This window comes from Phyllobates terribilis, unplaced genomic scaffold, assembly GCF_046119375.1.
Source record: "Phyllobates terribilis strain yellow unplaced genomic scaffold, ASM4611937v1 Scaffold_9__5_contigs__length_417890890, whole genome shotgun sequence".
NCBI classification, from domain to species: domain Eukaryota; kingdom Metazoa; phylum Chordata; class Amphibia; order Anura; family Dendrobatidae; genus Phyllobates; species Phyllobates terribilis.
The window spans coordinates 91,568,550-91,586,152 of record NW_027362769.1 but is presented as its reverse complement, the minus strand read 5'-3'; the positions used below and the strand labels follow the sequence as shown (position 1 = coordinate 91,586,152).

The following is a 17,603-nucleotide window of genomic DNA, read 5'->3' as shown; positions in this document are numbered from 1 at the left end:
GGTAGTAGCCTACCAACCCTAGGAACTGCCGCACTTCTTTTACGCTGGAGGGGCTTGGCCATCCCTTAATTGCGGTGATCTTATCGGGGTCGGGAGCCACTCCGTCAGCGCTCACCACGTGTCCCAGGTATTGCACCTTTGGTTTCAGGAGGTGACACTTGGAGGGTTTCACCTTTAGGCCATAACTCGCCAGAGCTTCGAACACCTCCGCCAGGTGTTTCAGGTGGTCCTCGTAAGTTTTGGAGTATACGATGACATCGTCCAGGTACAACAGGACCGTCTCGAAGTTTCTGTGGCCCAGACAGCACTCCATTAATCGTTGGAAGGTTCCTGGGGCGTTGCAGAGTCCGAACGGCATGCAGGTGAACTCACTAAGTCCCATCGGGGTGGTGAATGCAGTCTTCTCCCGGTCTGCCTCTGCTACAGGAACCTGCCAGTACCCGCTAGTGAGATCCAAGGTAGAGAAGAAGTTAGCAGATCTTAAAGCAGCCAATGACTCCTCTATCCTTGGTAAGGGGTACGCATCCTTGTGTGTGATACGGTTGATTTTCCGGTAATCTACACACATCCTCATGGTGTTGTCTTTCTTTTTGACTAAAACTAGTGGGGCTGCCCAGGGGCTACAGCTATCCCGGATTACCCCAGCCTCCTTCATGTCTCTAAGCATCCCCTTGGCGTGTTGGTAATGTGCAGGGGGTACGGGTCGATACCTCTCTTTTATGGGAGGATGATCTCCCGTGGGGATGCGGTGTTCTACCCCCTTGACTCGCCCGAAGTCTAACGGGTGTTTACTAAACACTCTCTCATACTCTTGAACCACCCGATAGACTCCTTGTTTCTGGTGTGAGGGAGTGGAGTCAGTACCCAGATGTAGTTGCTGACACCAGTCCTCCATGTCTTTCTTAGAGCCGTTACCTTCCTCCGGGTGAGATGGAGGCAAGGGTTCCACAAATTGTATAGAATTTTGATTAGTGGTATATAATTTGGCTAGCGTGGCATACCGGGGCAGGTACACTTCCCTCTCCCCGATATTTATTATGCGAACGGGCACCCTCCCATGGCGTACATTGACCACCCCCCGTGCTGTCAAAATGGTGGGCCTACTATCTGAGTAAACTGGTTCTACCATTGCCTGGTAATCTCTACCTCTCAGACCAATAGCTGCCCGGCACCAAATCATCATTTCACTTTTTGGGGGCATGGCAATAGGAAAAGGGTCACACATTCTTACGCTACCAATCTCACCGCCGGAGAGTTCCACTTGTTGCCGTTGCATCAGTGCCCGGATCTCTTTCTGGAGCACCCGCTGCTCGCCGGAGCTGGCATTCTTGGCAACCTGCTGTAAAAGGAAAATCACCTCTGCAAGACAATTTTCAATTACATTAGTTCCTAGAGTTATCTTTGGGTGACTCTCATGTTTGTCAATGTCTACAATGATCAGTCCCTGTGCGGCCAGTTCGACTCTACCAATTTTGATGGTCACCTCTTTAAATCCGATCTGTGGCACGGGCTGACCATTGCTGGCGATGATACTCAAGTCGTCGTCAGGGTAGCGGGTAATATCCGAGTCATTCCAGTACTGCTTGAAGAGCACGTACGGGATGGTGGTGACCTGTGACCCGGTGTCCAGTAGGGCACTCATGGGAATGCCATCCAGTACCACAGGCAAGACTGGACGTCCTCCCACATATCTGTCGCGCCAGTTCGATGGGCCTGGTGATCTTTTTCCTGGGGGTTGGCCCTCTACCCCAGGTTGTGCCCGTTTAAAGAACAGTACCTTTCCATATGTCCGGGTTGATTGCAGCGGCGGCAGATGGGTCGTCCGTCCTCGCTGTATCGGTCACTGGGTCTTCCTCTGGCCGGTGGGGTCCTCCTTGGTCGACGCCACGGGATGTCCTCCGGTCCGGATGCCAGCTGGATCTTCCCTGGAGTGGAAACCTGTAAAGACTGCACAGTTCGGGTTAGCGCAGCAACGCTCTTAACTAGCTCTTGGACCTGATGGTGTAGGTCTGGAGCCGGGTCATTGTCCAAAGCCTGCGCATCAGCTCCCACAGGCCCTGCCGACAAGGGCGCCGCCTCCTGGTGGTAAGTAATAGCTGGGCGCCTGTGGGTCACAACGCCACCCGGTGCTGGTTCTCGGAGCACCCGGATAGCTCTATCCTTGAACTGTGCAAAGTCCAGATGGGGATCCTGTAAGGCCATTGCCCGCAACTGGGTTCGGTGGGCATTGCAATATAAACCCTCTATAAATTGTTCAGTCAACAGCCTGTCCTCGTTTCCCACCCCATCAGGGTCGGTCTGCTTTATGGCCCTCAGGGCCTCTTGTAGGTTTAGTGCATAGTCCCTTATACTCTCATGCGCTCGCTGCTTGCACCCGTAGAATCTAAGCTTGATCTCGGCTGAGGTGCGGGTATCGAAGGTGTCCCTCAGCCGGGTTAGTGTCTCTGCGACAGTCCTCCTCCCAGGTGGCCAAGATTTTACTTCTCTTTTGGCTGCCCCGATTAGTTGGGCCACCAGGATGCTCACTTTTTGCTCTTCTGTGAGGGGGTACACCTGGAAGAGGCTATCCAGCTTTTCTCTAAAGTCATGCAGGGTATGTGACTCCCCTGAGTACTGGGGTAGCCAAGCTGCTCCCGGGATATATGGCATGGTGAAGGGCATAACTGCAGCAGCGGTGGCGCTGGCGGGGGTCGAGGTAGTGAAGCTCTCCTCCGTATCCGACATCTTCCTCCCCCCTAGTGGACCGTGGCCTACCTTGCGATGATCCTCTTCCGTAGGCCGCGGCTCCGCAGTGGATCGTCAGGGTTGAGGACCTTCCGTCGCGCTCCTGTGACGTCGGCGTCTGCTGGGCTCCTTCCAGGACCTTACGCAACGTCCGGACGTGAGGCGGGGCTTCAGTTCTCGCGCGCTTTCGGAGTCCACGCCCCTCTTCTTCCCGCGCGGCGTCCTCAAGATGGCGTCCAATGGCGGGAAAACTCCACGGATGGCGGGAAGAAGGCTGAAGATGGCGCCGGATGGCGGGAAACTTCACCGATGGCGGGAAGAAGGCTGAAGATGGCGCCGGATGGCGGGAATCTTCACCACTGGTAAGTTTGAACAGTCTTTGCTTTTCAGGCACGCAGTACCCGGTGGTTGCGGGCACGTGATCCTGCCGACTACGCCAAAGTTGACGCGCCCCTGGGCCTGTGTCGCGCTGCGTTGCGCACGCGGGAGCTTACCCGGAGCCGGATCTGTTTAGGGTTGTAGTCTCGTGGCGGTGACCCGGTCCGTGCCCAGGGAGTCAAACTGGACGGCAGTCTGTTAGCGGTAGAAAACGGTTGATGACTACGCCACCCGTTGAATGCAGCCAGGGGGCTGCTGCTGCAGGGCAGACCGCTGAGGCCGGTGGAAGGATGGTGCAGCGTGATAGTATAACCCCCAACGGGAGGGGTATGGCCTCAGGGCAGCCGACGTGGATGATGGGGGTAGCAGGAACCACTCAGAGACGGTATGGTAGCGTTCAGGGTCTTTACTGATAACAACGATAGACCCTCCCGGAGTACTTGCTAGCGAACGGGGCCTGGTCAGTCCTTGAGCAGATGGGATCTCCCCTGGCCAGGCGTAGTTGTAGGCCTCCCAAGCTGACTGTACTCTTCTGGCTACCTTGCTAGAAGCTGATGTAAGTAGCCCACGTCCCTGAGTGTACCGTGTGGTGCTCACCCGTATGGCCGGTGACTCGGGGCCTTCGGGCTTCTGGGCCAGGGGACCTGAAATCCCCTGCCTGACGGATTCTGCTGCTGGGTAGAAGTTAGTCCCCACAGCCTCGGACTCCGGGTCCGGTAAAGAATCTTCTTAGTCAGGGCGAGCTCTTTAGCTGCCAGCCCCTGACTCCTTGTGACTCTGCTGCTTCCTACGCTGCTCTTGTCTCTGCTCTTCCTGGACTCAATCACTCTGCCTCAGCCCCGGGTTTATACAGGGGAAGTTCTTCCCCTCCCAAGGCTGGGCAGGAGGTGTGGCATGCACAGGATCCCTGACCAAAGGACCTCCCACCTGCTCTCAGACGTAATATCTCTATCACTGTGACAACCAGACCCCTGGGGTGTCACACGGGCATTTCTACATGTGGCACTGATTTCAGATACTGAATAAATCGATGATGTTTTGAAAATATTGTTTCTATTTTTTCTTTGTTTGCATAACAGTAACATGGCTATCCATCCTGTGATTTCCATAATTCCACGACTTTTCCTTCTTGGTGTTGCAATGTTAATGTTGAAGATTGTATATTAGGCTGGAATCATATGAGTATATAGCATCTGATGTGCAAAACATCAGATGCGATATGCTAATGACACTTGGCTCCAGCTCTGATGTGAGCGAGAGCCAAGTGTCTGCTCTGTACTGCGATCCTCTCAAATGAGAGAATCACAGCGTAAGTGCGGAGGAGACAGAGAAAGTAATTTATCCATCTCCTCCATTGCTTGTCTCGGCGTATATCGGATTGCACTGGGATGACATTCGAGTGCAGTCGATGTTTTGCACACACCCATAGACTTGTATGGGTGTGTGAGCTGGGTTTCGCTGCCAATCGTAGCACGCTGCGATTGTTCTCTCATGCCGAATCGGCTTGAGAAAATAATTGCTGATCTGAGCTAGAATAACACCGGGCCGAGTGCTATGCAATGTTTTATTGCATAGCACTCGGCCGTCTTATACGCTGTAACCCCGGCCTTAGACTGATCGTTGTTTTTTTTAAGTGGGTGGTTCCACTCTGATTGATAGTACGCCCTCTGAGAGTGCTGACAATCACTGATAAGGATCACCCACAGGTTTTCTATGCCTAAAAGTAAGGGGTTGAAATAATATAACATTTTAAATCTTTTTTTTCCCCAACACTGTACATTGATTTGCAGAGCTCCTATTGCTGTATGACATGCATGCTGGAGATTAGAGAGTATTTTGGAGGAGACCAGTTCACTTGAAATAGACATTCCTTGTGACTGATCCACTGTGGGTGGGAAATCCACAGGTGTCGGTTTAATTGTATGTGTGCCAATGCAATGCAAGGCTGTAAAGAGAAGCAGCCATTTCTTTCCTCTCTTGATCGTGCTTTATAGAAATATCAGACTTTCAAACATTATCTTTCCGCATTGTATACAGTATCAAAGCTACAACTATAAGCCCACAGATCTGTTCATTTATTATATATCACTTAAAATGTCCCATGTTACGGATTAAACCTATTTCTCAATCTATAGTTCGATAGCTGACACCCAGCTGAGTTTTTCTTGTTCTCTTGGACGCGTCAGTAGTAAAATATCCTAATCTAGATGTAAGATAAACATGAATTATTGGAAACCAGGGTTTATCCGAATGTCTATACACATCCTGACATTTCTCTGCTCTTTGCTCCAGTAATGTCAGCTGGGAACTTGTAAAAACTTGGGAATTTCAATTACAGGCTACAGTGACAATGGGGCAATCTGTGTCTGTTATGTTGGGAGTTGCCAAAGCATCTGGATAATTTTCTTTGTGGTTTATTTTCCCATGAAACTTGAATCTCTTAGTGCCCAGAGGAATTGCTGATTCTGAAATGGGTCTCAGCCGTTGCGGCATGTGGGATTTGTCAGAATCCTGTTTCCCAGTTGCTCTTTCAGCCTTAACAGTGGGGATACCCATGTCCTAAGTGACTGCATGCCACGATCATAAAGTTCTTCTGACCGCACTAATGCAGCAATCGGCCTGTGCTGAGGATATCCGCTTTCAGTTCCTCTAAGGATAACGCAACGCGAATACATTCAAACCACTTTTTGTAAAGTAATATATAAATTGTTTTCCTGTTTCCTTTTTCTTACACCTTCCCTATTGTTCAGTTTCTTCCGTATTAAGGTTTTGCCATCATATCACATATCCTGATGGGGCTGTAATTATTAAGCACGTTACCAGTCATAACACGTAATCTGTGTATGGAAGTTCTTTATATACTGTGTGCTTTATGGAAGGGCTGCACAATGAAATGTAGGTTTTTTTTTTTCTGCCTGATCAATAATGTTAACCTATTGGATATTTGCAATTCAAATGTGAAAAGGCAGAAAAGTGTTAATGGGGTCATCACACCATTTCGAGGGGTTGTCCGGGACTTTAACATTGATGGCCTATCTTTAGGATAGATCATCAATGTCTGAATGGTGAGGGCGCAACACCCAGCACCCCGCCGATCAGCTGTTCCTGGTGTCATCGGCTTTGCCCAGTTACAGAGCTGCACAGCACAGTGGATGGAATAATAGCCGCTGCCGGGTACTGCATAGCCGCGACCAGGTACTGCACATCCGTCCCTATTAATTTAAATATGTGGCAGATCTGCAGTACCCAGCTGCAGCCACTATATATTCAATGGAGCTGTGCTATGCAGCTCCGTAACTGTGTAGATCCGGCCGCCGGACAGCTGATCGGTGGGGGTGCCGGATGTCGCACCCCCACCGATCAGACATTGATAAGGGTAGGCCCATCAATGCTAAAGTCCCGGACAACCCCTTTAATATCATATTGGTAATGTGAACCATAAAAATCTACACCGCTTGCCATTTACATGCAGTTGATAAGTTATAGGGTTATTCTTATTGCCATAAATGGGTAAAATTGCAAAATGCTTGTAAAGATTAGCAACTTGGACAAAAAAAATCTGTAAACAGTAATATTTTTAGTAACAAGTAAATTAAGTTACAGAACACCACTGCAGTCTATCAGAAGTGGCCAGTTTCTTAGGCAAGGAGCAAAGCGCTTACAAGCTGTTTTCCGTAAAGCTTGACGGTACTTCTTTGAAGCTGGGTGGATCAACTTCATTGCCATTGTGCTCCTCTGATGCTGCAGAGGTAAAGCTGTCTCTGCTTGCAGCATCAGAGAGTGCACAGATTAGACTGGCGACATAACGGTGCCACTGATAAAGCAGGAGTGCATCACCAACAGTATGCTGGAAGTCGGGAGGAAGGGAAACTGTGTATTTATGCAACCCCTTTAAGTTATGACGTGTACTGGCATAATAGTGTGCATGTTCATAAAAGAAGTTGTCCACTACTTGGACAACCCCTTCTCATGCCCCACGCTTGGTCCCGATAACATAGAAAAGCTTAAACTTCCCTCTCGTGCTGGAACCGTTCCCGCGGTGTCGGCACTCACTCTACCCGGATTTCCCGTGCTGTTGTTGTGACATGTGACCCCAGCGCCCAATCGCTGGTGTCACTGTCCCCACCTCCTGTCGAATTGAACATGAAGAAGTCAGATCAGCTGTAGCCCAGACTTTCTTCATGTTCGATTTGTCCGAAGGTGGGGACAGTGACACCAGCGCTGATTAGGCGCCGGGCACCACGTGTCACAACAACCGCACCGGTGTTGACACCACTGGAACGCCGCTGGCATGGGAGGTGAGTATAGGCTTTTTTTATTTTATCGTAGTAAAATAAAGGGTAAAGGGGTAGTGGGCAACCCCTTTAAATAGCACCAACATATTCTGCATCATTCTACCCAGCCTTTATTACTTGCTCTTGTCTCTTAAAGAAGTTGTCCACTCTTTGGACAACTCCTAGTCATGCCCCACGCTTAGCCCCGATAAAGTAAAGAAGCTTATACTCACCTCCCATGCCGGCACTGTTCCCGCAGTGTCTGAACTCGCTCTCTCCAGGGCTCCCATGCTGTCCTTGTGACATGTGACCCTGGTGCCCAATCAGAGCTGTCCCTGCCTCTTGTGTAACTGAACACGAAGAGCAAATCAGAGAGCAGCTGCAGCCCAGACTTCCTCTTCCTGTTTGATTCGTCTGAAGGCGGAGACAGCGACGCCAGCGCTGATTGGGCGCCGTGGTCACGTGTCACAACAACTGCATGGGGGCTTCGGGACCGAGAGTGCTGACACCGCTGGAACGGGGGGTTAGTATAGGCTTTTTTATTTTATTGGGGCCAAACATTTAGTTCAAGAAGGGGTTGTCCTAGTAGTGAACAACACCTTTAAGTGTATAACTGAACACAAACTAGCTTCAAAATGTTTGCCAAGTTTTAGTACCTCCTCATGCTTGTCTGAAAAAGTTGCAAGCTATTATTAAAAATTAGTCAAGATCTAAAATATTGAGGACAATATGGCCAATCACATGCAAAGAATGGTCTATAAACTGTAAAATATTTAGTTTTGAGAATCCTCAGTGGTTGATACCTTTTAATGGCTAACTGAAAAGATGGAAACAAGTTGCAAGATTTCGAGACTACTCAGGTCTCTTCAGCAAGCATAGTATAACACAAAATCTGAACAGTCACATATTTATACACAATAGGACACAGAAATAATGCAATAGATGAGACAGGTGACGTAAAGCAGAGCTATTACTATGGGAGAGAGATAATCAGTTCTGGCTGTAAATATTTTAGCAGTTCATAGATAAGGAGTGTGAAAGTTTTATTGCCCTGTGACTAGTGATGAGCGAGCATGCTCGCCACTGCTCGGTACTCGCCCGAGCATCTCAGTACTCGAGATGCTTGGAGCTCGCCGAGTACTTGCGCGATGCTCGGGCGGGAGCTCGGGTCCCCGTCCTGCATGTTTGGCGCTCTTTAGAGCGCCAATCATGCAGGGATTGTCTGCCACTCACTGTAATGCCACAGCCATGGTGGTTGTGGCATTACAGTGATTGCCCAAATCGATGGGAACAGTGCTCACAGTGAAACATGAAAAGCCAGCAATTCATCAGCGGCATACATCGGTACCCGACAATTTAGAACAGAAAGAATAGAGCATCACACATAGATTAGATAGATAGAAACATGTTAGTCACATATATAATAAGTACAGTCACAGTGTTGGTTACTGTACTTGTCATTTAGTGTTAAAATAAAGGATTTATTAAAAAAAAAATTGGCGTGGGGTTCCACGTAATTTTAGGCTCTAGCGGAGGTTAAGCAGACGGCTGGGGCAGATGTTTGAAGCCTGGGAAGGGGGTAATACCCACGGAGCTTCCCAGGCTACTAATATCAGCCCCCAGCTGAATACCTAGCCTTTACTGGCTATTAAAATGGGGGACCCCAAAAAAAATGACGTGGGGTCCCCCTATTTTAATAGCTAGCAAAGGCTAGGCAGACAGCTGGGGGCTGATATTAATAGCCCAGGAAGGGTGCCATGTGTCATCCTCCGCAGTGTCTCTGAAGGATGACAAGCTGGATGGCAGCATTCTGCTACCATCCAGCCTGCCATCTCAATGCCATCCCAGCGTGGGAGAATTCCCCTGCTCAAGCCGTGACGTCATTTGCCGGCACCGCATGAGCAGGAGAATTCTCCCACGCTGTCAGTGACGTGCATGAGGTGAGCTGAGTTAATTGGACATGAACTCTGCTCATCTGGATGCCGTCACAGTGAGGCACTGAGGAGCTTCTCAGTGTCTGCAGCATGGCAAGCTGGATGGCAGCATTCTGCTGCGATCCAGCCTGTCATGTCAATGTAGCAGAGCTGAAGCCGTCCTGGGAACCATAGAAAGGTAAGGATGAGGATGGTTTATTATTTTACTTTTATTGCAGAAGACATTGGCTTCAGCTGGAATGGGTGATACGGTAAGTAGAGTTTAATTTAGAACATTAAAGGAATGTGTGTTTATTTCCATTAAAGGACTTTATTCTGGGTGTTGGTGTTTTTTTTTAACTTTCACTATGGGGTTAGTAATGGGGGTGTCTTATAGATGCCTCTCCATTACTAACCTGGGCTTGATGTCAGCTGGCATTATAAGCTGACATCAACCCCAGCCCTATTACCCCACTGCCACCGCTACAGGGCAGTGGGAAGAGCGAGGCTAAGTGCCAGAATTGGCACATCCTATGGATGCGCCATTTCTGGGGCAGCTGAGGGCTGGTGTTTCTAGCCTGGGAGGGGGCCAATATTCATGGCACCCTTCCTGGGCTATTAATATCAGCCCCCAGCTGTCTGCCTAGCCTTTGCTAGCTATTAAAATAGGGGGACCCCACGTCATTTTTTTGGGGGGTCCCCCATTTTAATAGCTAGTAAAGGCTAGGTATTCAGCTGGGGGCTGATATTAGTAGCCTGGGAAGCTCCGTGGGTATTACCCCTTCCCAGGCTTCAAACATCTGCCCCAGCCGTCTGCTTAACCTCCGCTAGAGACTAAAATTACGGGTGATCCCACACCAATTTTTTTTTTAATTCTTTATTTTAACACTAAATGACAAGTACAGTAACCAACACTGTCACTGTACTTATTATATATGTGACTGACATGTTTCTATCTATCTAATCTATGTGTGATGCTTTATTCTTTCTGTTCTAAATTACCTGTGTATGCCGCTGATGAATTGCCGACCAGCTTTTTTAAAGAGACGGGTGCATGAAAATCGGAGGGCCTTAGTGTGTTCCAAGTGCTCTGCTATGTTTTTCATGCACCCTCCTATATACCCTGCCTGCCTGTCTGCCTATATATTCTGCCTGCCTGATGTTTAATTGAGCACTGTTCCCATCAATTTGGGCAATTTTTGACCTTCTGCTGACCACCAGGGGGGACTGCCAGAAAAATGCTCGAGTTTCCCATAGACTTACATTAGGCTCGTTGCTCGGGTCGAGCACCCGAGTATTCCAATGTGCTCGACCCGAGCTTTGAGCACCCGAGCATTTTAGTGCTCGCTCATCACTACCTGTGACTAAGAGAGGTCTGGTCCAGGATTGTGATGATCCTGCACAACCCCGGACCAGACCTCAGTTTAAGCGATTGGTGCAATTGGGGTAGGAAGGTTGAACTTGATTGACCTAGGTCTTTATTAAACCTATGTTACTATGTAATAATCAATGCACTTTTTGCAATAAATCATTAAAGGGGATCTGTTACCCCCTGGCACTTATCAGACCTCTTATATGGGCATACAGGTGATAGAAATGTAAATCTATGTTTACCTGTATGTGACGCGCCCCCTGGGCCGTGGGGATACCCGGAGCCGGGCCTGTAGATGCTGGGGGTTGTAGTCACCATGGCAGTGACCCGGTCCGTGACCCAGGGCGGTCAAACCAGGGTAGTCTATGTGTCTCTGTTATATATAGTCCGACTACGCCACCTGTGGGATGCGGTTATTGGGAACCGCCGCTGCGGAGCCGTCCACTGAAGCTGATGGTGTGCGCAGCAAGGTGATGTGACTCCCCACAGGATGAGTGGAGCTTCAGGGCAGCGTGCATAGATGATGGTGGTGATAGTGCCGGGCGTTCTAGTGCTGTGAGTGCTGGCGCCGCAAGGAACACAGAGACAAGATGGTGCAGTCCCAGGGTCTTTACTCACGATTATAGCAGTTCCAGTTCCAGGCGCCAGTGCAAGGCCCACGGCGTCCTATGTTCACGCAGTGAGGGTCTCGGACGACCCTCAGATATCTCCAGAGTATTTATCAGGACCCGCTCCTGTGTTTCCTCTCTGGCCTCTTTCCTTGTACCTCACACCTAGCGAAACCTCTGTCCAGTGTCCTCGGGCCTTAGCGGGCGACGTATGTTCCGTCCCCTGGGCCCTATGTGGCTACTTTCCTAGTGGCTGGTGTGGACGGCCTGCTGTACTTAAAGTCCTGCAGCCTCCGGTTCCCAGTTGAGCCCTGTAGTCTCTGCTGGTTGGGGGACCCAGTTCCCCTTCTCTGGCCTGACCCCTCTACCTCCCGGTAGCGGCGGGCGTACGGGTGGCTTGCTGCACGGCCCGTACCCCTAGGGTCCCTTCTCCTCTCATCCTGGAGCCTTCCTGCTCCCTCTTTCCTCTCTTCCCTCCTTTCAGGCTCAGGCCTCCTAACTAGGCCTGCCTGTGGAGCAGAGCTCGTGCGGAGCCTCTGCCCCCAGTCTCCTTTTCACTACTCCTCCGACTGAACTCCCTAAACTAAGATGGAGTACTGTTTTATACTCCTACTCCAGTGCTCCCAGGATCTACGTCCTCCACCCATCCACTACTCAGTTCCCCCTCTCTAAGTGGTTCCCCCCCACTCCAGCCAGGGATCAGGGACTGTCCTCTCCCGTAGGAGCAATCTCACCCTGTCCCCCGGAAATGTGGTGTAGTGGATGTAGTGTTAGGGTCCTGAGCCATACTCCTTCCTTACCTGAGAGAGAGATACCACACCTCTGGATGAGATGCAATACCTCTGTGGTGACCGAACCCTCAGGGGCGCCACATATGCCTCATATTAGAGGTCTTGTTGCTGTGAAATGTCTTTTTATTCAGTCAAGTTTCTGATGCTTCTGATGTATGCCCACATTAGAAGTCAGATAAGTGCCAGGGGGTGACAGATTCCCTTTAATGAGGCTGAGCAGCAGTGCCACATACAGCCCTAGTGTCACTATTTCTGGTGGGGGGCGAGAGTTGCAATGTTGATCAAATTTTTTGGGTAAATAAAAAAAAAAGCTTGTTCCTACAGACTTCTCCCCACCCTTAGATAGTAGGCTAACAGTCATATATGAAATGCATCCTGCAATGCTTCTTTTAGGCTATATGCACATGGCGTAAATTATACACCAGCGCAGCTGTCAAGTCATCCTAGGCAAAGCAGCTTCAGGAAAACATCAGATGTCATTTTTTAATGCAACTTCGCTGCCGTTCTTGTGGTGGCTCCACCAACGGCGGTCTTTATTTCATACTGTATACATGTGAAGTATAGAGCAACAGAAGTCACCCATAGGGCGGATGCATTCAGCCGTAGATTCTCTCATCTGAGAAAATCGGGACAATTAAGGAAATGACACGCTGATCAGTGTTTGATCCAAGTTTCAATATAGTGTGATCCGATTCTCTCGGATGAAAAGATGGAGAACTAAATTTCTCCATCTTCTCCATTCTGTCAGTGTGCGGAAATCGGACTACACTCAGATGTCATCAGAGTGCAATCCAATGTTTTCCACCAACTCATTCGGATTGCACTCGGCCATACAAGTCAATATCGGATCATACTCTGGCATGCAACGATTTTTTTCGAGGAAAATATTTGACATGTGCACGACCCCATACACTAACTTTGATCATAGTGTGATCTGATGCTTTGTCGGCTTGCATTTGGACCAAAAACGTGTTCATCTTCACATGTCCAAAGAATGGGCATGTCACTTCTTTTAACTGCTTCAGGATTTCCAAACATTAAAGCAATTAAAAGAAGTGACATTAGATGGAACATGTGCACAGCGATGGGGCCAATTTGCAACATTTTTTCATACTGATTCGGTTTGGAATCCTCTTGATGCCATGTTCACATAGCCTTAGGCTGTGTCTCCATTGTTTCCCTGCACAATCACTTTAGTTTGCAAGGAAACAGCTGTTTCACCTGCCAAATCATGGGGCCATTTCAATCAGCCCTGTGGTCTGGCAGATGATTAAGTTAGTGCGCAGGCACACGGTGGAAAGACGGCAGCGGCACAGGGCGCTGTGGTTTTCAGCTGCAGTGTGACCACTGCGTGTGAATGCAGCTTTATTGCTATCAAGTTATCTCACCGATCCTCAGGTGCCAACCTTTTCTAGGCATCTTTTTTTTTTTATTTTATTGGCCTTTAGTCAAGCCTTAAAAACAAGAACAAACATTGGGAATTCCTAACATTTGTTCCAGTCTTGTATAGGCAAGTTTTCCCAAACTTTCATTAGAAAACTCAAAAGGGGGAAGCAGGTAACACTGACTCTGACAAAGAATAATAAAGAGAGACAAAGTATGAACTCTGGCAGGAGTCTTATCTAATGCTGTGGGAATTTCAGACAGTCTCATTTCGTGCCCAGTTCTGTAAAAGGATATTGTGAATGACAGGAATTGGAAGCCAAATGTTTGGATCTGACTATAAGGTGACTGATACAATGCAAAAATTCACTCTTCTATCAAAATAAAGGTTTCATTCTTTTCCCTTTACAATCGTCATACTTGGGTCACGTTCACACGTTGAGTATTTGGTCAGTATTTTATACCAGTATTTGTAAGCCAAAACCAGGAGTGGGTGATAAATACAGAAGTGGTGACGTGTTTCTATTATACTTTTCCTCTGATTGTTCCACTCCTGATTTTACTGAATGTGTGAACGTGGCCTTATGGAAGGTTGTAAAATTAGACCTTGAATGTGACTAGTGAATTGGGCAATTAATAGCCAATATGCATTCTCCTTTCTTTCCTTCGTGAAATAGCTGAGGGCACAGCTTGAGGTTTGTGAGCAACAGAGCAGAAGAGACCTTTGACCCGCTCGTTACCTCCCTCCACTCACTATTAACTTTTACTTTAGATCCAGCATAATTCTAATTTGGAAGAGATTTGTAACTGCTGGGAATCTCAGACTCTTAATAACTTGCATTGTGTGTTTGGTAACATCAGTTGCCGGCACGTGTAGCTTGCAGCATCCATATGTGCACTAGTTGCTACTGTGTTCTTCTGAACAGGGTATTTCTTTCCGGAGTTTTGCTAAACATACAGCTCTTTCATGTCTATTATCTGTGCTCAGCACAGGGATTCTCCTTAGGTTCGCATGCATACTATCTCCATGGTTTGGCAAGTAACAATATGCCCTTTGTTGACTTTTTTTTTTTCTTCCATAATTTCTGTCAAGAGTGAGGTCAATTGTAAAGATCTGTGCAGTTGTTTCAGCTTTTCCACACTCGGTGAAGGGCTGGCGTCTGATAAGGAGGCTTGGTTTAGAATTTCTGGAGCCACACCTCTACTAGTTCTGCTTCTTGTTTGAAGGGTAATGTGTAGTTTGCACGCTGTAGAGGACAAATCAATGTGAACGGGCAAAAGTTTCTGAAAAGTATCAGAGCCTGACTGCCATGGCTCTGGCACGGGTCTGGCCCGTGGTGGCTATCCTGATGGTGACCTCACCTGCACCATCCCAAGCACAGATTTTTAATTGGTTTGGTTGGGGAGCAAAGCCAACTGCAACTACCACATTTCCTAGCACTAGTCCGGCAGCTCCGTCTACATCTGAAGCTCATCTTCTATCTAACACATCAGCAACTGAAGAAAAAAGCCTTCCAGAAGAAATAACATCTACAGACCAGAAGCCCTTTCCTACGGATACAGATAAGAAGTTATTTTCTACATTGATACCTGACCTCACACCTTCAGCCTCTTCATTGTCACAGGCTACAGCTCCAGCATCTTCATCTGCAGAGAGCAAACCTCCTCCATCTAATGGGACCTTCACCCAAGAAGCTGCAACAAATCAGAGCACACTGACCACCCAAACGCCTGCTTCCACCAAGACCTCAACAGAGCAGAGGTTATTTTCTACATTGATACCTGACCTCACACCTCCATCCTCATCATCATCACAGCCTACAGCTCCAGCATCTTCACCTGCAGAGAGCAAACCTCCTCCATCTATTGTAACCTTCACCCAAGCAGCTGCGAGAACAAATCCGAGCACTTTGACCGCAACAACGCAGACTTCCACCAAGACCTCAACAGACTCTGTAAAAAATCGGCAGCCAATGACAGAATCTCCTCTCAGAAAGCCTCCAGATGAGCCGTTATTATTCAGCATTATTCAGCAAGAGTCCAATATTGTTTTTGATATTGAGATTGCGACCCCTACCTCTAAGGATGAACCCACCACCGTGCCTGAAGCTTCAACCACTCAGAACTTGGATAAGGAGAATATTGCTGGTGTGGGGGCTGAAATCCTGAATGTTGCTAAAAATATTCAAAGCATAATGAGCGTTTGGTTAGAAAAACCTGAAAATGATATTCAGAATTCTACTGATCCTACGCAAGAGATGACCAATGTGACTGTCCCGAGTGTTCAGCTAAATGAGACGGGCACCGTTAATCCACCTGCTTCTGGGCAGAATGAAGAGAACAAGACTGAGACTCTCACATATGGTCAGCTTTCCAGTTCCAGCAATCAGACTTTCAACATCAGTGCAAGAAATCTTACAATACCAGGTATTTCTCCTCTTCCAGTGTATGCAGCATTGGAGTCTCAGGCTACACAGTCACCCAAAAAGTCTCTTTCGGGACCCAGCCAATTGGGAGACCAATTAGAGTCATTGCTCAGCTTGGAATTAGATGGATCATCACTGCATTTTCCCCCACTGGACTCGCACATGGGCAGCATGCGCACTGCGGTTCCGATGAATATAACCAGCTCTCCTGCCAGTGGCCTATCCCATTATGTGATAAATTCTTCAGAGTCAGAGTTACGTAAGAAAAATAATATACATAACAATACCGCTGATATAAATCAGTCTGATGAGAGAATTGGCCTCCGTAAACATTCTGGGATAGCTGCCACTGCTGACCAAATTCATGCTCCTAATACACATGTAGTATATTCAGAGGGACATCATAATGTCAATTCTTCTGATCATGATTTACTAACCAGCACTAAAGCTTCTACCTCTACAGCTTTTAGAAATAATAGCACAGAGACTGCTTTTCATTCACCCAACTTGACTCCATCAGATGCTCATTGCTTGCCTGTCCCCGACAACCTGCCTTTGTGCCACAAATTGGGAATTAAAACTTTTATGCTACCAAATCATTTGAATCATACCAGTGTGCTGGAAATTCAGGCGGCTTTGCATGATTGGGAGGGGCTTCTTAAATCTCATTGTCACCATTACCTGGAGAGGTTTTTCTGTTTGCTACTGGTTCCAAGGTGTAATCCATCCTCCTCCTTAGTGTCACCCCCAGTCCCATGTCGGGGCTTTTGTAAGGTTCTACAGGATGCCTGCTGGGACCTTCTGCAGGGAGCACATCTCCCTCTATCATGCGACTCTCTCCCCGAGGTGGATTCTGGGGTTCCTTGTGTGTATATTCATTTTTCCACAGGTGACGTCTCTAATTCTTCTGTGTGGACAGGTAAGTGACTTAGTTCTAGGTTGGCAGCTGATCATGCTAGGATGGATTTATTAATGCTTTCAAAAAGTGGGGAGAAGATGTGCCGAACTTATCATTGTGGCAAACTGTGTGAAAGAATTGGTGCAACTTGATACATGCTGGATGCTTTTCTTGTTGTAGCCTACTATTTGTGCCCAAATTGTGGCAAACATTATAAATCTTGATCCTTTTCTGACTCTTAGCCCTCATCCCTGTTGCATACATTTTTCAAAACTATCTAATGAGGAGCAAAAGTGTTTAGAATTCATAATAATTCCTGTGCAAGTAATGGATGCTCTTTTTCTTACACTTTTTCATTAGTAAATGGGCTCCACTGTGTAGAAATGTATTTTGACTTTATCTGGATGGCCTTTGTGGTTTCCTATAAGGCTGCGTTCACACGCAGCAGTCATGCTGCGGCTGAAAACCACAATAGCCCTGTACCACCACAGTCTTTTCATTATTTTCCTGCCCAGTCAGTTTATCTTGCCAGAAAATACCTGTTTCACCTGCAAAATTGTGGAGTCATTACAACCGGCCGGGCAGTGGACAAACCGCAGCAGCACAGGGCTGTTGCTGTTTTTAGATGCAGCGTGTGAACGTAGCCTAAAAGTCCTCTAACTGAAATGTAATTACAGGGAGTGACAGTGTTTTGAAGATGGTTATCGTTCTCACTGCTGTCATAAGCCTCCTTTTTTTCCATTCAGCTTTTCCTACTGTAAAAATTCCATAACTGCCTTGTATCAAGTGGTCAAACCAATTAACAAAGCATCTAAGTAGCAATATGAAAAATGATA

At 47.8% G+C, this 17,603-nt stretch overlaps 1 protein-coding gene across 3 annotated transcripts in view; it reads left to right on the top strand.

The window, feature by feature from the left end:
- Positions 1-17,603, top strand: part of COL18A1 (collagen type XVIII alpha 1 chain) — a 220,250-nt gene that overhangs the window by 110,957 nt on the left and 91,690 nt on the right. The window contains exon 1 of one of the 3 annotated variants that reach the window (XM_073646773.1): positions 14,624-15,870. The exons of 1 other annotated variant lie outside the window; for it this stretch is intronic. In XM_073646773.1, coding sequence (XP_073502874.1) covers positions 14,754-15,870 — 1,117 coding nt within the window. In that variant the 5' untranslated portion in view covers positions 14,624-14,753. Of the gene's footprint in view, positions 1-14,623; positions 15,871-16,016; positions 16,789-17,603 lie in introns of those variants that run through there. One more of the 3 variants, XM_073646774.1, reaches the window with a different exon arrangement.